At 37.0% G+C, this 25438-nt stretch overlaps 1 protein-coding gene across 1 annotated transcript; it reads right to left on the bottom strand.

The window, feature by feature from the left end:
• Window positions 1-1573: 1573 nt before the first annotated feature.
• Window positions 1574-24724, bottom strand: ZBTB41 (zinc finger and BTB domain containing 41). Its single transcript, XM_032770893.2, has 11 exons — window positions 24471-24724; window positions 22231-23472; window positions 18903-19110; window positions 17502-17571; window positions 15386-15533; window positions 14034-14163; window positions 11621-11716; window positions 10697-10803; window positions 9067-9172; window positions 8053-8141; window positions 1574-6952 (listed from the first exon to the last, which is right to left on the bottom strand). The coding sequence occupies exons 2-11, from the start codon at window positions 23354-23356 to the stop codon at window positions 6300-6302; spliced, it is 2733 nt and encodes a 910-aa protein (XP_032626784.1). The 5' UTR covers window positions 23357-23472; window positions 24471-24724; the 3' UTR covers window positions 1574-6299.
• Between the last annotated feature and the right edge of the window lie 714 nt (window positions 24725-25438).

Genomic DNA, 25438 nt, shown 5'->3' with positions numbered 1-25438 from the left:
AAGAAATCAGGCATAACTGGGTATATGAATATCTATTCCTGTTTTAGTTTTGGAGATTTTACCTTAATTTGCACAGTAAGTGCAGTTCCTTTGATAGATGAACTACAAATGACTTTAGTAAGTCTTTTTAAAAAGTTATTATTATTAAACAAGGCTTCTCACATTCAAAGATCAGATTAAATTTAATATAGGAAAAAACCCTTGGTTTGATTTACAAACTAAAATGTAAGATCATGAGATAGCCACAAATCTGACAAAATCCCCCCAAAAAACAGATAGTTTATCTTCGAATCTGAAAGATATGCAGATTACTGCATTTTCATGCTGTTAAAATCAGTTCAAATCTAGACTGACAACTGTTATGCTATACAAAGAACATGGGATCTTTTATAGAGGAAAAGGTAAATATGCCACATTTATTGAAAATATAACAGTTAGCATATGCTTTTTAGTTTCTCTCTCACACACACACATGCATGCCAGTTGATGTTTATAGTTACCAGTTCAGAGTCTGATCAATCTAGTGGCCAGCCAGATTGGTTGCAGAGGGGAGCCAGGCTCTGGCAGTCGTGATCCGATGCTTCTGGAGAGTGGCAAGACGAACCCAAAGCCCCATGGCAGAGCACACTGTTTTTCATAGGGGTTTTTTTTCTGTTGAAGTCTATGGATTTTGCTGTGTCAGTTTGTGACTGGGTTATTTCTCATTGGTGTCAAGTATCAGAGGGGTAGCCGTGTTAGTCTGGACCTGTAAAAAGTGACAGAGGCGTATGGCACCGTATAGACTAACAGACGTACTGGAGCATAAGCTTTCATGGGTGAATACCCACTTTGTCAGACGCATGTGCATCTGACGAAGTGGGTATTTACCCACTAAAGCTTATGCCACAGGACTCTTTGCTTCTTAATTGGTGTATTTTTTGATATTAACATTCCAGTACACCTCCGAGAGGGTCATCCTGTCCTGTTTAGATTTAATCAACTGTCCTTAGGGGTGCCAGCCTTCACCTTAGGGTTGTCAATCTGCCCTCTCTTCATTATGGATGCGTGTTGATGGTTAAGTCTCTTCACTCCTTCCTTGGCCATTTGGCTATAACAATAGCCTTCACTCATTTTTTTCTGATGCATACATTCCTCATTCAAACAGAGCTTTGAGAATACAGTGTTAGTCTATATTGAGCAAAAAGGCATTGCAAATTAAACCTTGCTAAAGTTTTACAACCAATAACCAAGACAATTTACATTGAGACCCAGGCCTTCAGTGTTCCCCTAATCTACTTAACATAGATACAATACAGAATTCTGTCTCTTACTATCTAAACCTTAAAACAAAGAACTAAAGAGAGCCCAATTTTGTAATGCATATGGGAAACCATAGTAGACATAACTTATCCTACAACAAAAGGGTGACCATAATCAGTCATAAGGATTGTTCTGGTCTGTTCACTCCTTTCTGCTATTCAAAAAGGGTGGCTGACAGGATATAATCAAATCATACTTTAATTCTCATAGTACAGTTATAAAATCCTGCCCCTACACAACCACTCCTGCAAGAAATGTTGAAATGCAAGCAACATTAGGACAAATGAACTTTAAATTTTTTAATATCAAACAATTACAAACAGGACTGAGTTATTCTAGTTACAATGCCTTATAGCAGAATGATTTTTCCCTTAAAAAAGGACAATTGAACTTAAAGACTTCCACCTAAAATATCAACCTATTACAGACCACACTAAAAAGCACAATATTTCATATAACAGTGGCAAAATATTACCAAATTATTTTTATTTTGCTTTTTTATATAAAACGTTTAACATTTTAAAATGAACAAAATGCTTTGTTATGGGAGACTTCAAACAATTTGAAAATATTGTTACCTTTAATGCACCAGAATAATCATAAAATAGAGACAGGACAGTTATGGGTTTTATCAAAGTGTCTGCCCCTTTTTTCAGCAGTAACATTCAATCAATACTTATGCATGTTAGCTTGTTAAAGAAAAGGCCCATGACGACATGTCCTAAATACTCCTGATCTTATAAGCAAGGTTAAAGATGACAGAAATCATAAGGATACACACACACACACACACGCACCATATCCATTCCAGAAGCCTGACGTTATTATTCATGTGAGATCAATTTATGGAAATTGATCTTGAATTGCTTTTGTTATTTTTATGCAGATATCCACGAATGGATTCCCCATCCCCACTCCAAGAAGGAAAAAAGCTCTAATCTGCAACTATATTCTCGCAGTTTATGTCTGCTTTACGTGAAAGCTACACCTTAAAAAAAAAAAAACCACACACACAAAAAAGAAAAGGGGGGAAAAAAAAGGGTAATTCATTCTCTGTCTACATCATAATGCATTTTACACCTGGTCAAGCACATTATGAAGAGGTTATTGACTTGCTCTGAAGCATTATGTTTTTGGATATTGGAACAAGTGACCTGTTCCCAGAAAATTCTGTTCCCAGTATGTTTCTCACCAGGATTGTTCACTACAGTATATCAGTTGTCTTTACACTTTAAGACTTTAATTTCTGAGGGGTATTTGAGACATGATTCATCTTTAAAAATATGCAAATTAAATGTAAAATATTTTATCTTCAAGGTATACCACAATATAAGCCAACCTATACCACTATCACTACTACTACCACTGCCGTTGTTCAGAATAAGGACAGCCTTGGAAAACGATACTACTGTAGAAAAAGTAGCAATGCTCAGGAAGAATCTCTTTAAAAAAAAAAATATAACTCATTCAAAGAAATGATATCCTGGAATAACCAGTAACCCGGTAAATACAAGGGAAAAAAAATCAAAGTTTTTTTAAATGTATGTGCAATATGTAAACAGAACATAAATGCAGTATTTTTTTTGCAAAACTACAGAGGAGCATCCGAAGAAGTGAGCTGTAGCCCACGAAAGCTTATGCTGAAATAAATTTGTTAGTCTAAGGTGCCATAAGTACTCCTTTTTAAGATTCAAGAAAATTTCACAGAGACCCTTTTAGATAGAAGAGCACAAATGAAGATTCCACTTATCTTTCTAAAGCTGTTTTTGTGGGAGGAAAAAAAAACTTTTAAATATTTGGCACTGATCAGAAAGTGACATTTTAAAGAGAAAGCTGAATGACGAAGCGAGTCTAAGTGGTGAGCTGAGTCAATGCTACAAGATTAAAGCAGTCTTTATTGTAAAAAACACTCACTCTCTCAATGCTTATAGAATATGCTCTAGTTATATAGGTATAGATACGTGTTTATTGAGATGAAAGTACGATGGCCAAGAAGCTCTGACCTGTACAGTCAAGATAGTTCATATTTTTCTCCCAATCCAAACCATTTTATTCAGAAATAGGTCTCTCAGGTTGAAGATCATCTGTTCATGCTTATAGAATGAAGTGCAACACTGCCTCGATATAACGCCACCCGATAACGCGAATTTGGATATAACGTGGTAAAGCAGTGCTCGGGGGCGGGGGGGTGGCGGGGTGGCATGGGCTGCGCAATCCAGTGGATCAAAGCAAGTTCAATATAACAGTTTTACCTATAGTGTGGTAAGATTTTTTTGGCTCCCAAGGACAGCGTTATATCAAGGTAGAGGTGAACCAGTCCATCGTGATTTACTTGACTCACATGCAAATTCACTATACCCATAAGGCCATGAGAATCAAAACCCAGCACATGAAAAAAACTGTTTAATAATTTAGCATTTCTGTGTAAGTTTTCCTACATGAACTATTTTTTCCCTTCAAGCAACAATTGAGCCTGACCAGCAGGTTGGTTAACTGTAAAGCTGCACTGATTAACTATTAGGCCAACATTTTTAAGAAAGCATAGTGATATGGGGTACCCAACGTAAACACCTTTAAAATGTCTCCAGTTGAGCATCCAAAGTCACTAGGCACTTTTGAAAATAACGGCTTTAATAAATCAACTACAGTGACCAGTCAATGGATAAATAGGCACAATCATGAAAGACCTCAACAGAACATTAATATATGCCCAAAATTCAATCTCAACATTTAAATAATGTGAAGTGTATTCCAGACTGATTGGATTTAAAAACAAAACAAAAAAACCTTACCAATATTTTTACGCCACTGTTTAACTGTAATCTCTCCACACTCATTTCAGAGGAAGAGTCAGTAAAGAATGCAAAGTTAGAATGTCAGTCTCAGAACTGTGCTGACAGCATTGTTGTCAGTTTATCTTTGATGGTATGAGCATAACCTTTGGAAACCACATTGGTTTGTGTTTCACAAACAGTATGGGTGTACGGAGGGGTAAAAACTCCTGTGCTTGTCAACTTGAAAGATACATATTAAATAGTATTTTTGTGCACTGAAATGCAAGTATGGTGGTCTTTTGGGGGGGGCACAGAACAAGCAGGAAGCACAGTACTTGACAGTGTCTTTTTAGAAGATGGCATTCAGTGGGCTGAATCTTGTTTTATGTTAATTAGTACTCATCTTTTTACCTGACATACATACAGAATCTCAGTATGAGCATTCCCAGAGTATTTATCTCATCTTGCTTTGTACATATAAACACAAAAGTTAAACATACACTTAGTCCTACTATAGGAACTGAATTTTAAAGATCTGTAAGTCTAGGACTTCTATTGTGCTTCTTTGGACAAGTCATTATTTAAATAATGATACATTTAAATTCTATGCATGCTAGTACTATTCAACAGCTAATAGAAATCTTTGGTGCACTTAGATGAGAATCAGTGAGGTTGAAAAGCCTCTACACGTGACCAAACACCCATCTCTGGCCCCAATCCTGAAAAGCACTCAAACACCTCACAGAAAGTGATTAGCATTTTACAAGACAGGGCCATTAAGAGTTTGTAGAAGTAGGATACTGACATTTTTTCAGAAACTATTTATACTCCTACCAAATGCAGAAGTTTAACAATAACTCACCATGGCAAATGAACTTCGTTTCATAATTTAGAAGTTGGATATAAATAATTTACAATAATAATAAAAGTGAGAAAACCAGATTTTTATGGGAAGTAGAGAAAGTTTAGTCTAAAATGTAATCCCTAATGAGACATAACTGAGAGACCAGTATGATTCTATGCATTTCCTTTGGCACAAGATTGACTGAGTCTAAAATAAGGAAACTATTATTTCGGTAATGAGGTTAGAAATAGAGCCTGCACGGATACAAAGTTTGTACGCGCATCTGACCCACAATCCACAAAAATGATCTGCAGATATCCATGGATTTGCAGTGCTCCACTCAGAAGAGAATTTCAGGGATTTAATCATTTAAATTGTTCTAGATAGTGGATTTGATATGGTTCTACACTAGAAAAAACAATAAGAAAACAGTAAAAGAATAGTTAAAGCCCTTACATGTTCTAATCATCCTTCCTCTTCCTAATTATTTGTCACCTATATACGACGTATATCAAGTAAGGTGAAAAAACAAATGGATTTCCTTTCACTCTCTTTTCCAGAAGCCAATCCAAGATTTATAATTGCTGATTTCATTAATCTTTTAATAAAACTTATGCAAATTACTTTTCAAATTACTTTTACACAGCAGTAAAGTAGAAATGGCCACACCAGTGAGGGCTTCAGCTTGGTTTGATTCTGTGCTCATGAACAAGGATGAACTATTCCAATCTTTTATTACTGCCCAAGGGTTTCAGTGTATTATCAACACGTCTCTAAACCTTTCAAGGCCCAAATGTTGGAAACGTTCTAGAAGACTGAACCAATGTTAAAGAGCACAAGTATAGTTTATAGTCTCAGATTCATAATTACACTATTCAGATATGAATTACAGTAAAAAAACATGTAACCAGGTTTGTCTAGGATACAGTTAAATTTTAGCTTAAGGTGAGGGATCATTAAGAGGTTTAGTTTCATGTTCTTTTTCAATCATGACCCTAATGAATTGGCCATAACCCTTCTAGTATATTTTCCATTATCCACAGAAAGGTTTATTTGGAAAGTAAGATGTAGACAGGTGAACAATTGTTTTTATTAATGGCCAGGTATGGGATTAAAGTTTGCTGCAGCTGGTATCCTTAAAAGATATGAGAACCTGTTTTCAAAAGACCTATAAGATTTTTAAAAGCCTTTAAAACCACAAGAAACTATAAATATACATCAAAATGTGTCTTAATGTTCATATACGCAAACAAATCTATTTTTTCCTCGCACTCAACAAAACTGTTCAGAATACTAGAAGTCCAAATAAACTAACTTAGTATCCATATTAGTCTTCTGGTGGCTAATGGCTTAGGAAGTTTGGTGGAATGTTATGGGTCCAATCATGAATGTTCATTGTTTGACATATTCTGTACAGCTGGAGCTGTATCAAGCCCCAGTAAAGTTCCAAGGTAAGATTGCTCTCTAGGATCCAACAATTGCTCAGGTCTGACAGGATGAACTATATTTGCAGGCTGGGGAGTGAGAGTATATTTTTCCAGAAATGCCAAATCCGTTGTTCGTTGATAATCTGGCTGCTGTGCCTGTGGCGGAAGAATGCCATGAGACTGGGGTGAGAGAGTAGTGGTATGTTGTACTAGATCAGCTTGAGGTTCCTGCATCTGAACTGGTACCAGTGTTACTGGTACACATACTCCTGCTGGTACATTCTGTAGCATAGGTTTGACTTCTGTTTCGTAAACTTCAGGCTGATCCATGTATGGTTTAGACTCAATCTGGAAAACTTTGTCATCAGGGGTGTACTGTACTGGCAAGGAAATTACTTTTTCTTCAGAAGTGGTTACTGTCTCTTCTGCAGCCTTTGTTCCATGTACATGGTCAATATGGTATTTCAACTTGTCTTTTCGTTTAAATGTTGCATTGCAGTGCTGGCAGTTAAAAGGTCGAGCATCTGAATGAATAACCATGTGTTTTGTTAATGTCTTCTTAATTCTGAAAGACTGGCTACAAATTTGACATTTGTATGGTTTCTCACCTGTAGAAGAAAACGAGTCAGTATTAATAGATAAAATGTGAAGTCAAGTATCACTATGTAGAAATCATATGGTTGGGGATGGGGGGCTATACCAGGGGTTGGCAACCTTTCAGAAGTGGTGTGCTGAGTCTTCACTTATTCACTCTTATTTAAGATTTTGCATGCCGGTAATACATTTTAACGTTTTTAGAAGGTCTCTTTCTATAAGTCTATAATATATAACTAAACTATTGTATGTAGAGTAAATAAGGTTAAAAATGTTTAAGAAGATTCATTTAAAATAAAATTAAAATGCACGGCCCCCCGGACTGGTGGCCAGGACCTGGGCAGTGTGAATGCCACTGAAAATCAGCTCACATGCTGCCTTCAGCAAGCGTGCCATAGGTTGCCTACCCCGGGCTATACTATATAATAAACATGGTTCTCAAGTAGCTGTACTGGGGGAAAAAAATGTTTGGCATCTGAGAATAAAATTCACTAAGTAAAAACAGAAAAGTTATTTTGAAGTGATATCCGTATAGCATTCTTGTCAAATCCAACTAGTTCAGATTTCTGCCAAGTGCACACAAAGGGGACCAGTCAATAAATCTAACAAAGAGAAATAACATTCACATTATTGTATATTGCTAAAGAACCTCTATTTTGCATTTTCTGTAGATCTTTCTAGTGAACAATTACTTTCTTACAGAGGAAGCAGAGCTGAGTGTATTAAGACACTAACCTTTCCCCGGTAGTTGGGTTCCAAATACTAATTTCAGTTTGTAACCTAAATCAAGTATTCCCATGATCTCCAGACTGAGTAGAAGGTATGAGTAAATTTGGTAAGAATATACAATGAGCATCAGTAGAACACATACAAAACCAGAAGCACCTTTGCCTAGGGAAGTCTAAAAACAACAGACTACTACATTCAGAGGGAAGTATTCACACTCAGCAAGGGATGGCATACAACAAGCAGTAGGGAGCTCAGTTCATGCTACTGCTGCCCTAAACGATCAAAGCCTGAAGAGTTAGAAGGATTCTGTCAGTCCTGTGATAATTTATCATCATCTCCTCCAGTCAATCCAAGTTGGCAGTTACACAGAGTGATAAAGTTTTACCTGAATGTGTCCTAAAATGCATTTCCAAACTTGATTTCCCTTTAAAAACTTTCTTGCAGACTTCACACTGATGAAATGTTGCTTTATATCTGCAAAGAAGAAAAAACATGTTTACATTAGAAGATCAGGTTTTTCCAATGTCTCAAATAGGTACATAGCCTTTAAAGATTCCACAAACTGCATAAGAGTTACATATTTCTGTATTTCTCCCTCTACATTTATATTACAATACAAAACATACCTGGAGAGGACAGGCAATTCCTTTAGGCATCCACCTATCAGAGGGCCATCTAGATTTTTTTCTAGACTACTCTGTAAAGAGTAGTCTAGTACTTTGTGTTCAGACAAAATCTATTTAAAAAACTTCTCTCCAGGACACATTTGGGTTTCAGATGGGGATTCTTCAGGTCAACATCCAAACTTGGTCTTCAGTTTGGCAGCAACTTATGCTACAAGACAAGCCTTAAGACTGGCTTATGTTCCTTTCCTCCCAAGCAGAAAAAAGTGACAATGAAACAAGCTGACTGAGGCAGTGAATTTAAGTACTGACAAAATAAAAGCTAAACAACCCTGTATTTGATTTTATACACTTCTGTTAGCTAAGATTTACAGTAAATTATTCAAAATATGAATACTGAAAGCAATGCGTTTGTCCTGAAAGCTAGTTCTGGTTTTCCACCTTAAAAGTATAAAGACTTTGAGAGAGCTCACAGACTACTGAACTAGACTGACAGAAGAACTAAATTTGATCCCTTTTAAATCTTAAGGTTATTCAGCCTAACTATAGTATGAAAAAGGTCTTGTTTAGATTGTCAAGATGGCTATGATTTCTACATGGCCATTTCAAAACACAGATCTTGGCACTGGCTTTAGGGTCACTTAAGAACCTTGGCATAATGGAATTACAGAGAAAGGCAAAACTAATATTTCACATATCAGAATTTATGAAAATTTGTCCAATTTCATTTACAATATGGAAATGTTTAAATTTTTAAACTTTAAAAAAATACCTACTTTTGCCACACTTTCTCTCCTAGATGAACACTTTTGTAATGGACAGTTAAGTGGTCTCTACGGCCAAAACACTTTCCACACTCTTCACACTGATGTGCTTTTTCACCTTTAAAAGGAGACCAATAACAAATATAAATTAAGTTGTAACAAGAATTCAAGTTTCAGAAAAAAGTACAACCATGTTTTGAACAAAGGCTCCAGACAACCAAAAGCTCTTCCGTATCTCAAAAGGATTTTCTACTACCCAAAGCAGTGACTTCATGACCTTGGACTGATCCAGGAAGACGTAGTTTTTACCCATCTCTTCATTTTTGGTTCCTCACTCCCTAATCTCTTCTTCCTCCTACATGGTAGCTAATCTTCACGGCTGGGGGACGTTACCCCATACTACCACAGAGAGAAGAGGAGTAAGAGGCAAAAGAATGACTGAAAGTTCACCCTCTTTCACGAGACTTGAAATTTCCACCTTTTACAATCGAAGCTCCAAGAGCCTTGAAAAAGCCTAAATTTTGGAGTAAATGTAGGACTTATATCTCTTGCACTGCCAGTTCAACAATCAGTTTTAAGAACTTAGTGCTATATACAAATGTTAATCCTTTTTCTGATTTTCCATAGTTACCTTTTATGTTGTTTAAAAGTCTTGATGTTTCTTTTGAGTCATCTTGAGATCTTTCACAAAGTGGCAGAATATTTCTTCTCATATAATCAGAGGGAGTTTGGACAGTCAAAGTAAGTAACTTTCTAAAGGAAAAAAGGCAAATAGAGTAGAAAAGGGGATTTTTTTTTTGCTATCTGAGTTTTCAAAGATTTCTTTGTTTTATAGTGGGTGTTAGGGTTTCAAATACTAAATAAGCTGTTTTATTCAAACAAGGGCTCACAAAGTTTAGTCCTTGATCACTTTCAGATCTTCACACTGTTTTGGAAAGTAATTTCCACCCTCTGGGGAATCTTATATTCCCTTAGGAGCATGTTCTGGAGGAAGAAAGAAATCCCCAATGGTTCCAATATTTCTTTTTCCCTAGAGATCTGATCCTCTTCTTTCCATTTGCCTCAAGATGCAAAATAGCTGAGCAGGAGGGGAGTGGTTAAAAACCCTTTCTTCTGTTCTTCCTCCTGCTTTATTGTGCTCAGAGTTGATTTTCCCCATATGCAGGATTTCCTAATTACCAATCCACAATGGGGAACTTTAGAAACACACAGTTCAAGTGTCATTTTCCCATATTTGAACTCTATATTAAAGTGATCAGGATGAAAACTTCAGAGATTGTGTGAATGACAGCTTTGTTTGTGTTACAGTGTTAATGTTTCAAACAGCTGCTAATACAAAAGAAATCTTAACTCAAAAAAATCCTCTTTTATCACATTTGCTTTTTTAAACAAATAAATGTTACATCTTTTGACTGTCCCTCAGCTCTCTCTATTAACACAGAGGAAACATTCTACTCTTAAACTTCGCAAATGTTTGAAGAGATAAATAAATCCTACCATAGGACACTGAAAGTGATAAGTAACATTTGTAATAGATTTAAATACCACTCTTATTAAAACCTTAAAGAAAGTATAAGCATCCCAAATTAATTTTCTGCTCACTCTTACTTACTTTGATCAAGCTTCCAAAGATATAGCCTACCTGAGTGTATTTTTTTGTGTTTTGTTAGATGGTCATGCCGAATAAACGTTTTCCCACATTCTTCACATTCATATCTTTTGTCATTATGGTGAACTCGTAGATGAAGTCTATATTAATATGTAGAGAAATTTGTCACTGTTCAAGCTTAACATGTTTATTATAAAAATAGCATCTTCCTCAACAGATCTGCATGCAGAACTAGTACAGCTGTAGGATATGAAGCTGGATTCCATTCTGGCTCACACAACTAAATAACCTCCAGTTGCAGAATCATCTACTGTTCTTAAATGAGCCAGAAAGATGACAGCTCTACTTTCAAATCCCAAATTAAATTTGCAGTACTTGTAATATTTTTCTTGTTTACTTGTAAGGCTTGGCAAACTTGATATGGAAGTCACTGAGAACTCAGGATGTCTGTTTAATTACTTTTTAGATTATAGCTTCACCTTAACGAATGTGAACATGGAAACTGCAGTACATTACTTGCCATGGTTTTCCGTCCCCCAAACAGCACTTATTCAAACTCTGAATAAGGTCTGGAAGAAGTCAACTATAAAACAATTTCTACTGAAGTTGAGGAAAAGAACAATGCAAACATTTTGTTTCTTGAAGTTCGTCATTGAAACTGTGATATGTTTAGTATGTGAAAGGGATTCTGTCATGTAATTTAAGATCCAAATTTAGATAATTAAAAATAAAAAGGATTTTACACACTAATATAAATCTAAATTCCCCACATTTCTTTTAAGTTAAAAAACAATTTTTTAAAATGTTTACTCGTATTGGAAACCCAAATCAAACATTCTCAACATAATTCTGCAAGGTGTGTGAGGGGAAAAAGGGGGGGAGAGATCTCTCTATAACTATCACCATCTAGAAAGTGGTAACAATCTCTTTAAACAGAATTAGAATCTGCTTCATTACCTATAGGAACTTCCATGACGAAAACTCTGCCCACAAATACTACAAAGATGAGGTTTCTCCCCACTATGAATTCTCAAATGTTCTTTCAAAGTTGTTCTAGGTTAAAACAAAAACACAAACAAACAAAGCAAGCAATGTTTTAGAAACTCAGCGCTATTATTACTTTAAAGTGTAGATGGAATCATGTTCTCTAATCCTGATGCATCACTTTAGGTAAACAGAGGATTAAATACTCAAGTATTTGTATTAAATTATGTAGAATACGAACAAATAAAGTTCCTGAATTTCAGTCATCATGTCTAATCTTCTCTCTACAGGCTTGTTCTGGAAACAAGATACTCTTCAAGGGACACATTATATCAAAGCACGTAAGGAATGCATGTTTATACAAAAAGTGGTTTTTGCTAATATTTTCTATATTGTCCCCACAGTTATTGACAATTTGTGTCTTAATGATGGCTTATCCCTCCCCAGCACAACTTCTTTTTCAGTCTGATCCTAAGATATTGGTTCACTGCATGCACCCAAAAGTTCTGGATTTGTGTGTGTATATCACTGGAACCTCTCTTTGCTTCTTATACGAAGACAAGAAAATTCAATGCAAAAAAGTTACTGCAATCTGTAGTTTAAAGTCAAAAAGAGAAAAATCAAAATTATAGTCCTCACTGCAAGCCTAATTCACATACTCACTAATGTGAAAGTATGCAGCCCCGCCAGTTTCCTCTTTTCTTTTTCTAATTCTTCTCCTGTGACTTTGTGATGCCACTCAGGCAACAGAGGGAAATGATTGACTATACAACTGAAACAGTGAAACTGACTACTCACAGAGTGCTGTCAAATATATAAGCTGTCTGAAAGAAAAAAAATTCTCTAGTTTCTTTTAATTAATAATTCTAGATGTTATCAGTAATAGGTAAAATATTTTCAGTAGAAGTACTGTGATTTTTTAAGTTTGCTATTGAAACCAGTAACTCCAAATATATTTACTTCTGTGCACATATACAAACTACATAAAATCTATAAACCCATCTTAATGCAAAGTAGGTTTTTGGTTTTTTTTTTAAACCAACTGCTTGTGTTAGAAGGTAAAAATGAGTTACAGGGAATTGAAAAAAATGCTGGGCTTTTGTAACTTACGTACTGGCATGTTATATTTGTATATGTTTTATTTAAATGCGTTCATGCCCGTCAGTTCTATAATTTTAAGAAGCACTGATGTTCCACTTTGAGTTCTGCTTGACTGCTTTATCTGCTTAAAAAAATAAACTAACAAAACTAGTCCCACTTGGGCCAAATCCTCTTCCAACAGCACTCAGTTGGAGCAGTCAGCTATTTGAAACGAGTCCATAGGGAACATACATAAGCTCAGAAATTCTATATGCGTGATATCTTAAGATGTGTGTAACATCTCAGCCCCAATAACTAAAAGCAGAGATTATTTCTGTCAAACCAAGAAAGTAATAAAAATTACCTTCTCCAAAAGGGAAAAGTATATATTTGAATTTCATGTAAAAAGGTAAACTAATATCAGGTTTAATGTAAGATGTTTCAATCAGTTAAAAAAAAAAAAAAAAGCCTGGTTTAGCTCAGATGCTTTGCACAGCTATGTGAAAAGGCTGTTTCATTTTAAACAGAACAAAAAACCCACTCACACCAGTTTCCTCATACAATCAGTTAAATATTAACCCCTGAAGTACACGAATTCTACTTTTGTACATATTTATAGTTTTTATAGGAGCCATCCACTGACCCAGCTATATTAAAATGCTTGTGTTCTGCAATAAAAGTTAAGCATCTGGCATTATTGTTATGGTTATATATCTTTACCATGCATATAGTTCCTGGAATGGCAGAAGCTATTACCCATATTCAAATTGCACACGGCTAGAAATCAATAAGTTTTAATCCATTTAGGAAATGAAGCGGAAAAAAGATGAGTTTTTCCAATCAATTTTCTAAAATCTATTTTTTTTATTTTGAAGGGAGGCAGTAATGGAAGTTCAGAACTTCTCAAAGTTTCCCCCAGCCACTCCTAGAAATTGTTTCTCTTTTTCCTGTTTTTCATTATCACTCTCAGCAATGTACCAATCGCAGAAAAATCTCAATCTCTCTTCAGTTATGTAGCCAATGAAAGATGTTCTTTTACAATGCAGCACATTCCAATATAGCCAACAGACTTCCTCAATAGGTCTTCTATATTTGGTGTTTTGCAGTCAGTCACCTCTGGTCTCCACTCTCATATTTAAAATAATACCATAAATGCGTATGTTGTTTGTGGCAGATACACTGCTTCTTTGATACACTGGCTTATTAACCCTCTGAAATTAAACTGATTTCATACTCTCGAAGCTAGTTACTTTCTATATTAAAATCTCATGTTATGCCATGCCTTGACTGAGATATTCCTTCTTACCTTTCTCTGACTGATTTTCCACATATAAAACACACCCATTTTCTCTTCCCCCCATGAGTACATTCTATATGGCGTTTTAGATTTCTAGTGTCATTGAACTGACGACCACAAATATCACATGGGAAAGGGCCTGAAAGAAAATAACCAGAACTGTTATTAGTTGTAAGTAATTACATTAAGTCACAAACAGATATATATTTTGGGTCACTGATGCATGCCTTAATCAAGCTACAATACAACAAGGCTAGTTTAATGAATTATTATAACATGCCTCAAATTTTCAGTATGTAAAATATAAGCATTTGAGTATTTTTTACAATTTGTGGGTCAACAATTAAATTTAAGTTTGGTAATCTAATGCTCTGAACTCATGTACATCTACCATAAAAAAACATAACAATTCAGTACTAATAATATACAACCATGATGTGAATCTGCCTGGATTCTTCTAAAACTATTCTAGTTGACAAGAAGAAGTGAATATCAACAAAGGGAAAATTACTTTTTGTAGTGCTAATGAGGCCAATTCAATCAAAGTGGATATTGATATTCGCTCCTTCTTGTAAACTGTTGGACGTGGGCCACATCCACCCTAACTGAACTGGCCTCATTAGCACTGAGCCGCCCCCCAACTTGGTAAGGCAACTCTCATATTTTTCATGTACTGTCTATTTATACCTGCTTACTGTATATTCCTCTCCATGCATCTGATGAAGTGGGTTATATCCCACAAAAGCTTATGTGCAAATAAATGTGTTAGTCTCTAAGGTTCCACAAGGACTCGTTTTTACTGATACAGACTTAAGACAGCTATCACTCTAAGATCTCATATCTCAGTTGCTATGGTATCAGAAAATATGTACAAGAGACTGAACAGTTCATAATAATTTGAGTATCTTTAGAAGTTTATATTAATCTTATATTTTTGGATTTTGTTTTATTAAAGTTTCCAGACTCATGGAATATTTCTCCCACCTAGAATTATCTATTATTTGTATAACAGTGCTGCCTATCATAAAGTGAACTGGCAACACATGTACTTTGTAGGTGATTAACATACCTACACCTTTAATAACCAGAATTTCCCAGTCAGCTAGTCCAACACTGGATTTGGTACATGGTACAGTTATATGGATTCATATTTTTTAAAAATATCATTGCAGTTTAATGAAAAAAATCAAAAATTATCATCAAGCTATTTTTTTTTTAAAGCTCTCAAAACTTAAGACATCTAATAAAATAAAATATTTAACAGGAGCAAAGGAGAAAAAAAAATCAAACTCTGCACCCATTGGAGGAAGACTGTTTTACTTCATATCTACTGTTTGCATGTCAGAAGGAGGTTTTTATACCAAGATGGAATTTTTCTTGATGCTTCAATCTTGCAAACCGGGATTTAAAGTGCTCTTCACAATAGGTACACTTGAAAGGTTTATCCTGAGTGTGAAGAATCATGTGTTCTTCCAAATGGGGTCTTCGAGCAAAAGATTTCTTACAAATCTAAAATGACAAAATACTTGGTCAAACATTAGCTAGAGACAAACTCAGGTATTTTTTTTTAAAATGTTTCTATAGCCTCTTTTTAAAAAAAAGTGTGGGGGGTAAGGGGAGAGAAGTCACACAGCCAAAGCTTTCATACTAAATTGTTATTTTACTGATACCCAATTTCTTGGGGAAACCTAGAAAAGGTATCTATGGCTTTATATCTAAAACTAGATTTAGGAGGTCTGCACAATACCTTTAGAGCACTAAAAAGCCTATATTGGTATCTGATTATTGTTCAGTTGGTATCAGCATACAGCTAAATGAGAAAGTATGCGGGGGGGTGGGGGGAGAGCTTTGCCCATATTACGATACTTTTTTTTGTCTTCCCCTGCCGGAACACCTCCAAGAATATACCTTAGCGTATGGAGTGTATGATTACGATAAAAAAAATCAGAAGTGTACTGCCATTGCTACTTGTCTTGCCTTCAATGGACATGGAGAAATTTCCATCACTGTCCTCTTTATATCAGTCTTTAACATATCCGAATACGTATCTGGTCCCCCTCAGTCTTCTTTTCTCAAAACTAAATGTGTCTATTTTAAAAAAAATCTTTCTTCATAGATCAGGTTTTCTAAATCTTTTGTTGCTCTCTCTGGGCTCCCTCCAACTTGTCCATATCTTTCTTTAAGTATGGTGCCCAGAATTGGACACAGCATTCCAGCTGAGGCCTCACCAATGCTAAGTACAGCAGGACAATTTCCTCCCATGTCTTACATGTGACACTCCTGTTAAGACTCTCCAGAAAGATAGTAGCCTTTTTAGAAACTGCATCATATTCTTGACTCTCATTAAACTTGTGATCCACTCTAAACTCTAGGTCCTTTTCAGCAGCACTAACTACCTATTCAATTATTCCCCATTTTGCAGTTGTGCATTTGATTTTTCCTTCCTATTACACAGTACTTTGACTTATCTTTATTGAATTGCATCTTGTAGATGCTTAATGCTCCAACTTCTCAAGTTCATTTTGAATTTTAATTCTTCCAACTCCTCCCAGCCTGGTGTCATGTGCAAATCTTATAAGCACACTCTCCACTCCATTGCCCAAGTAATTAATGAAAATATTGAATAATACCAGACCCAAGACTGATCCATGTGGGACCCAACTAGATATATATTTCTCCCAGTTTGACAGACAACCACTGCTAACTATTCCGAGTAAAGTCTTTCAACCAATTTTGTATCCACCTTATAGTAACTTAAACTACATCACATTTCCCTAGTTTGTGTATGAGAACATCAGTTGCAACAGTGTCAAAACCTTTACTAAAAGTCAGATACATCATGACTACAGCTTTCCTATCCAGTAGGCCAGTAATCATGTCAAAGAAGGTAATTAAGTTCATTTGGTATGATTTGCTCTTGATAAATCCATGCGGGCTATTCCTTGTGACCCTATTATCCTCTAGGTATTTGCAAACTGTGCTAATAATTCCTTCCAGGATCTTTCCAGGCATAGAAATTAAGCTGACTGGTCTATAACTTCCCAGTGTCCTCTTTGTTCCCACTTTTAAAGATAAGGTATTTCACTAGTTTCTCAGTATTGGCTTTATTTTTTGTCTTTGTGCTAGTCATAACACTCAACTCCTATTTAATGTGAAATATATGCAAAGATATCTACTTTAGTAATTTTAATGGCCACATATTTTGTAAAATGAAATCTGGTACTTTCTATACAGCCACAGAGTCTTATGCACACTCTAAAAACACAGTATTTAATAATATCAACCTGATCAACACAAGTATTAACTTTCACTAGGGCTTACACAGCTTATTGAGATCTGAGGGTGAATAATGCAATGAAAATAAAATACTCATTAAATCATTAAAGCAATTTCTGTATAAACTAATTATAAAAAAACCCAGTAGAAAAAAACCCCTCAAGTTGTTTGATTTTTTGGTACAATCAAATTAATGCTTACATCACATTTCCAGCCTTCACTCTTTGTCTTTTTAATGGAAAGAAATTCTTGTATGTTCTCTGGATGAAACCTAAGAGGAAAAATCAGTGAAAATGAGTAAGGTTAGCTATAAATTTCTTAACTGCTATGTTATTTATATTAACACATGCTAGTTAGCATAGCAAGCAGTACTAGCGTGCAGCTCTCCTGTCATTCCCAAGTCTACTTATCTCCACATTTGACAAACTTTTTTTAAAAACATAGCCTTTGTTCAAATATGCTGTATATGAAATATTTATTGCTTGACACAACATATTCTGAAGTTACATGCATTAAACCACATAAGTTAAGATCAGGTCAATATAGGTATAATTCCAAATATATTTATATCTGCCCCAAACCAGACTAGAAATATAATTTCACAGATGGCCCTGGACAGCTCTAATATACATGTTAAACCTAGTTTACATTCCACCCTCTTAACAGTCTGTATTTATTTGAAAGGGAACATTATCACTTGTATCTAAATTGAAGTTCACCCAGATTAAGCTGATGCAGGCCTCAAATCTGGCTGTAAAGCATGAAAGCCAGTCAAACATTACCCATTCCAATCCAATGAACTGACAAAGCTGTCATCAGCAGGTTGATGACATTGGAACCCTGAAAGTGTAGCATATTAAAAAAAATGGACTAAGGAATCTTGCAATACCTCATGCTAGTCTATAGGCCAGATCATTTGTATTATACCACTCTAGAGATCCTCTTAAAAAGAACAGAGCCACTAAATGAATACATCCCTGCCACGGTCTACAGGGAAATAAAAATACTTCACTGTTAACTGAATTAAGTGCATCTCATAGATCTAAGATTCTGCATGGACATTTGATTTTCTTCATTCACCAGGAGGATATATCATTGCCACCAAAACCAGTGCTGTCCCTGCATCAAGCCCAACTTAACACCACACTGAAAGGGATCAGGGAAACAGGAGGATTCTGGATATTATCAGATTTGCCTTGCCAGAAAAAACAAAACAAAACCTCACAATCTTACCTAAAAAAAGGGAGATACTTATTAAAGTTGATGCGCTCTGTAATTATCTTTCTTGAGCTAGCTGAAATTTATAGTGTCACTGTAGCTTTCTACTATCATTTTCACAGTACCCTAATACGTTATATAATTTTTCCATTTTCAAAGTGCCGTACAAACTTTGACTAGTTTATCCTTATACCACCTCATATGGAAGGTGGCTTACTGCTGTTAATTCTTATGTCCTGTTAAAAGAGGTGCAATTTTAAAAACAATTCTAGAAAGAAACCAAAAGTTAAATAGTTTTCCAATTTTTTTGTTTTTATCTACCACAGCTTTAGGGCTGGAAAATACAATATGCAGAAGTGTAACGACAACCCTGCTCATACTTACCTCTTTGCATGTTTTGCTAGGGTCTTTTTGCTTGCATGCAGTTTATTACAATATGGACATTTGTGCTCCTTCTTATGAAATTCTGTTTCATTACTGTGTTTCTTTCTGTGAACTGTCAGATTAGATTTTGTGGAATAGCGCTGATGACAAATATCACACTCGAAGGGCTTCTCACCTGTGTGCGCACGGGTATGGATCTCGAGCTTCCCTAAAAAATAGAGTCTTAGTTTAACATAGAACAATCATCAGCTACAGTCTGCTTAAAGACACAAACTGACTGGCAAACAAACTAACTTACATTCTTTATCATCTTCAGTACATTTCTATTTTTGTTAGAATCTCCACTCAGTGTTTTGAAGCCTAAAACAATACGGGGCCTTACACAATTCAGGGTGTCCTTGTATATTATATGCACTAAATGCTTTCAGCCAACCCTCCGGAGGTCTAGGCATATTCCACATACATACATACAATTTTACTGAGTTTCACGGGGTAGCTTATAGGGATTATATACATCAATCAAATAAAGGTTCCCAAAATATTTTAATCTTCACTGTTTTAAAAATGTGTTTTATATTTACTCCACGTATGCTGTTACCACATCCTGTATACATTAGCCTACATACTGATCTCTGTAAAGCACTCTCTATCTTAGACTAATGAGAGATGCATTTTTTTATTTATTTTTTTTTTAAAAATAACCCAGTTCACAAAGTACCTCTTTCAAAATAGGAAACAGTTTGGAAACTTAAAAACAGAGCTTCATGCCATTTATTTTGGTATAATCAAAGACTAAGAAAGATAGAGACCCTCATACTTCATCCATGACTGAGTCCCAAGCCATTACAACAATACTACAATAATTAATAATCTCTCCATTCCTTCTACACTGATTTTCATTCTCATTCATGACTTGGCTAAAATTGGACCCCAATCCTGCAATATGGATCTGCACCTGTGGAATCAAACAGTAGGGCCTTGGCCTGGAAGGGGGTTATTTCTCTGTCAGAACATCTACATACTACTTTTTGGACACACTATTAACAAAGAAAGAAGTGTATTGTGGTTATTAAAATGACCAATGGAAGATAGATTTTTATTCCTCCTTCCACTCCCCAAGCCCCTTTTTAAAACACAAATGTTTTGTGGCTCTACCATACAAAAGTGCAAAGAGAAAAAAAAAAAAGATTGACTTTGTGCTACCACTCAAACTACTTCATTTAAAAAAAAAACAAAACAAAACCCTAAAGCTTCAGACTATTAGGCTCTGTAGTCTGGACTTTCAGTATTCCCCCTCACCCCCCAAAACAAAAAAACCCACAACTACTGTTATAAAATTGAGAGAATTTTCCACAAGTTTATGTTAAAAGAGAGATCTCACCTTTTTTTAAAAATGTTGAATAGTTATTATTATATAATCTGTGACCTTGGACAACTCATTTCACCTCTGCCTCAGTTTCCCCATCTGTAAAATGTGGATAATAATACTTACCAGGTTGTTGTTAGGATCAACTAGTTAATGCTTGTAAGTGCTTTGAAGATAAAGAGCACTATATAAAAGCTATCAAGTATCTAGCTAATAATGCTTTGCTACAAGAAAGGTCTGAAACCAAAATGGTTTCCTGCCTTAATGATTAAATTCAAATACCATCAGAGCAAGCTTGCTCATTTCACTATATGTCTAAACACGTAAGTCAGCTTTTCTTTTCCATATAATGACTATAAACACTCAGATCTCAGGATGATAAAAATTTACAGTGGTAGTGTTATAGTGGTCTTAAAAAGGGCCTGATCTCATGAGATGCTGCTCTCATAACTCCCATGACTTCAGCAATCAGCTGAGGCGGCTCAACACCTCATAATCAAAAGCTTAGCAATACATTAACTATCCCAGCTGAAATGAAAAATACCCAGGGAGATGAAAAAACTCAGAGCCAAATCCATGGGGTCAACACGACTGCTTATGTGAATGAGGCAGGCACGATTTGACTCTCAGTTTTGAAAAGGGGTAGGCAACCTATGGCACACGTGCCAAAGGCAGCACGTGAGCTGATTTTCAGTGGCACTCACACTGCCTGGGTCCTGGCCACCGGTCCAGGGGGGCTCTGCATTTTAATTTAATTTTGAATGAAGCTTCTTAAACATTTTAAAAACCTTATTTACTTTACATACAACAATAATTTAGTTAGTTATATATTATAGATTTATAGAAAAAGACCTTCTAAAAGCGTTAAAATGTATTACTGGCATGCAAAACCTTAAATTAGAGTGAATAAATGAAGACTCGGCACACCACTTCTGAAAGGTTGCCGACTCATGCTTTAGATAGTGGGGAAGCTCTGGGTACAGACTGAAGTGCTGGAGGAACATTTATCACACCTAAACCAGAACATAATGTGTGATTAAAAGACTTTAACCTGGCTCAGTAAAAGCAGAGTTATTTTATCCCACATCTAAAATTTCAGCCAGCATGTCCCTCAACAAGTGGTATAAAATTTAATTTGACAAAATCTCTCAATGGATCACGTCTTGTAAGTAAAAATGCAATTAAGTAACCACTATTACTAGTGACCCACACAAGAAAAATTCTGCCTTCAGATCTCAACAAAATTTAAATTTACTAATGGCAAGACCACTTAATATTGCAATCAGACCCAGTTTAAATCTAGAAGCGAGTTTAGCGTTACTTTATTGGACATGCAGATACGTCAAAACATCTTATAAAACTAGTTACTATGTTTGTACAAGCACACCAGGCTCATTTTGAAACAGATCTCATCTATCTTGCTTATGAATTACAACTGTACATTCAAGTGTTTTCATCATCAGGAAGTCACGTGCTGGGGAGAGACAGTGTTTCTATCATAAGAAATAATTGCTTATGTAGCATTTTACATATTATAGCTCCAACAGAAAAGTCAGCTACCTTACTTAACCAGTTAAAGTTGGACAGTTTGGTGGAAAGTCAAGCCCATGTTTCAGATTTCTTACAATTTACCTTTCATTCTACTAATAAGTTACTGCACTCTATCCTCAAGCCTCTTTTGTATACTAAGAACTGGGACCATGATTGGGGGAAGAGAAAGATTTGTCATTTGCAGGATTTTAAAAATAGCACTCTTATTAATTCACTTCCTAATTTTAGTGCTACAGTAATGATAATTTCTGATTTTCAAGATCTATAAGGACTGACACTTCATACTAAATTTTAGCAAACAAACGCTAATTCTCTATAAACATTAAAGTAAAAAAGAATTCAGTTTATTTTCCACCTGAAAGTAGCACCATGTGGTAAAGAGGAAGGAGACAAAACTTTAATTGTTCTTACCTGTTCGATCAAATGTTTTGTCACACTTGGGACACTGCAATAGTTTTTTGCTACTACTCTGAATGATTACTGGAGTTAAACCTTCAGGAATATTTCCTACTGAATCAACCGGCTCAGGACTCACTTCAGTATCATTATGTTCTTTTTTACTTTGCTCTTCAGCATCAGACTCTTCATCTGATATTTCTTCTTCTTCCTGACCCTCTTCATCTGCATTGCAGTCACTTCCACTATCTTCACGTTCATTTTTAACTGATATGTCTCTCTCAGAATGGACTTTATCCAAGTTGCTGTCAGAGATATCACTGCTTTCGTTATCACTGTTATCAAACTTAGCTGGGCATTTACGGTTCCTTGTAGATCTTCTGGTAGAAAAGTCTGCTTTCTCAATCATTTTTAAACCATGTTTCTTTTCCAGTGGAAGGGATCTGTGAGCTTTAGCCAAGTGGTTTTCTAAGGATTTCTTGTAACAGAAGTTTCGACTGCAAAAAGTGCACCGGTGACTATTTGATAGTTTACCAGTCAATTCACTGAGAGTTTCAGCTGGTATTGGGTTTTCAGTTACCGCTTCAGATTGTATGCCGGAAATATTTTCATTATTAAGCAGTTTGACTGCATCTATAATATCTAAAAATTTAGCTGCTTCCAGCACTAAAGGGATTTCATTTTTATATACAAAAAACTCAGATGTGTACAAAAACTCAAGCAAATGTTGAAAAACAGAATGAGTTACATGATCCAGTGTGACAACATCTGTGCTTGGGTTTTTGCTCAAACAAGCGTGAAAATAACTACTGCCAACAGCTACAACAACTTTGTGTGCACTAAATTCTTTTCCTTCTACTATTATAAGTAAGTCACAAAAAGATGGTTGTTTCTGTCTATCATCATTTAAATATTTAAGTAGATTTTTATTATACTGCAGTGAACTTAAAAGTTTTCTTTGTTCTGGTGATGGAGGAAGTTCTTGGGAACACTCGAGTTGGTCTGCAGTAGCTACTTCTGCAGATCTGGAGACAGTTTTTTGGTCAGAATCTACTATAAGAACCCCATCAGAAATATTCTTCTCATGCCCAAGATGTATCTTCTCATTTAGATTTCCAGGGAACTTTCTCCTTTTCTTCATTTCAATAGTGCAGCTTTAATACCAAAAACTTCATAAGCAACCAAAAAGATTTTTGGTGAAGCCTTAATGCAGTTCTGAATTTTTTTAAAACACATTGATCAGAATATTTTCATAATCTGTAAAAGAATATTAATAATAATTACACTTGGGACACATCATCATATCACTTACTAACACTATATACAATTTCTACTTACTTTTAATGGGTTTGCATACTTTAAGCATTTACTAAATTATTAAAACCTATTCTCTTCCCATTCTAGCCTATCCTGTAACATTGCTGTGCACTGATATATGAAATATCTATTTATTAGTCAGCTGAAGCATGCGCTCCTATAGTTTGTGAAATGCTCAGAGACACTAGACACCATTCTTAAACAGATTTGTTTTGATCTTTGCAGGATCCTTTCAGAGCCAGAACAAAGTTAAAACCAAAACCCAGCATTATTAACATTAAATGTTGTCCGTATTAACTGTGCACTTTTCATACTGATGTTGGCTGGGTGACAGACTCGCTGAACTCGAAACGGGTGTATTCACGTTGAGCCCAACCAATCACATATTCTGTGCTCAATACTCCAGTTTCCTATTGACATCCGGACTGGGGAGTTTTGCGCTCCGGCAGAACAGGAGTGTGATACTTCCTGTGCGGCTTGGCGAAAAGATTTCAGGTAGCGGGTCGTTTTGCCTCTAAAAGTCAAATCCCCAGCTCCGCACGTCCCTTGTGCGTTTGAGAGCCTTTGTCTCCCCCCAAGAGACAAGCTGGGGTCACCGCCGCACGGTCCCCAAGGACAGAGGGGGGGAGGGGGCCTCCACCTCACCCCCAGGCAGCCGAACAGTCCCTCAGCCACAGTGTAGGGACGAGAGCGCCCTTGCCCCCAGCTCCGGGACCCGCGGAGGGTCCCCGATTCCCCCTGCCTCAGAACAGGAGCAGAGTCCCTAACCCCGCGGAACCCCGTCCCGGGCCCCATCGGGCTGTGGGGCTCACCCGCCCCTCCACACCGGGCGACGTTCCAGCCACGGGAGGCGTAAAGCGCTCGCCTCGCCCCACTGGATCCGCCTGCCAGGCGCAGAGGCGCCGCGCAGCAGCGGACGCAGCAGCAGCACCACACACCTGCCCCGGGCCGGGCGCTCCCCTGCCGCTGCCTGTCAGTCGCTAACCTCCACCGTCACGCTCGCACAGAGAGCCACCGCCCCCCATTTCCGGGTTCCGGCGCCGTGTCAGACGTAGCCTCGCTCTGGGAACGAACACCTCGACGTCCGGGTGACGGGGCTAGCTCTGGTAGCGAGAGCGGCTCTGGTACGTCACTGCGTGGCTGGAGGACGTAGTGTCTCGTGTGCGCTGCCCAGCCAGCCCTATGGAGGAAAGCCCCGCCCAGGGAGCGGGGCGGAGCCTGCCTGCCAAGCTGACCTATCTTAGGCCGCGCCCAGGCTGCCTAGCCAGCTATAGGGTGTGGGCTCTGTCACGCTCCGGGGCAGGGGAGCAAGGACCTTTTTCCTTTGCCCCGTGGCTGGGACAGCTGGAGAGGAGGGGCAGCTTGAGGCAGGAAAAGGGGGAGCCGCAGTTCTCTCTCATCTCCGCCCCACCGGTTAGGTGCTGCGTGTCCGTGGAAGCAAATGTTACACTTTCCAAAGCGCGTTACTGGTGACACCCCCCCCACATGCGCGCCCGGACGCAGCAATTCTCTCTCCAGCGCTGTAACTACTAGAGAAGCAGAGCTATAGCGTCCCCGACATGACCGCTGGATGGCTAGACACAATCTAGAAATTACACATGCAGTACCAGTAAAACGCAGCCAGTAGGAGGATGGAGGGATACCTCACTGGTTCCAGTGTGCAGACAAATGCCAACAGCTGGCACATAACGACAGAAGTACTTAGATTGCCAGGAAGCCTTTGACAAGGTCTCTCATCAAAGGCTCTTAGATAAATTAAGCTGTCATGGGATAAAAGGGGAAGGCCTTTCAGAGATTGAGACCTGGTTAAAAGACAGGGAACAAAGGGTAGGAATTAATGCTAAATTCTCAGACTGGAGAGGGGTAACTAGTGGTGTTTCCCAAGGGTCAGTTCTTGGTCCAATCC

The sequence above is a fragment of the Chelonoidis abingdonii genome, chromosome 7 (genome assembly GCF_003597395.2).
Source record: "Chelonoidis abingdonii isolate Lonesome George chromosome 7, CheloAbing_2.0, whole genome shotgun sequence".
Classification (NCBI taxonomy): Eukaryota; Metazoa; Chordata; order Testudines; family Testudinidae; genus Chelonoidis; species Chelonoidis abingdonii.
The sequence above is the reverse complement of the archived record's forward strand: the minus strand, read 5'-3'. Positions and strand labels throughout refer to the sequence as shown.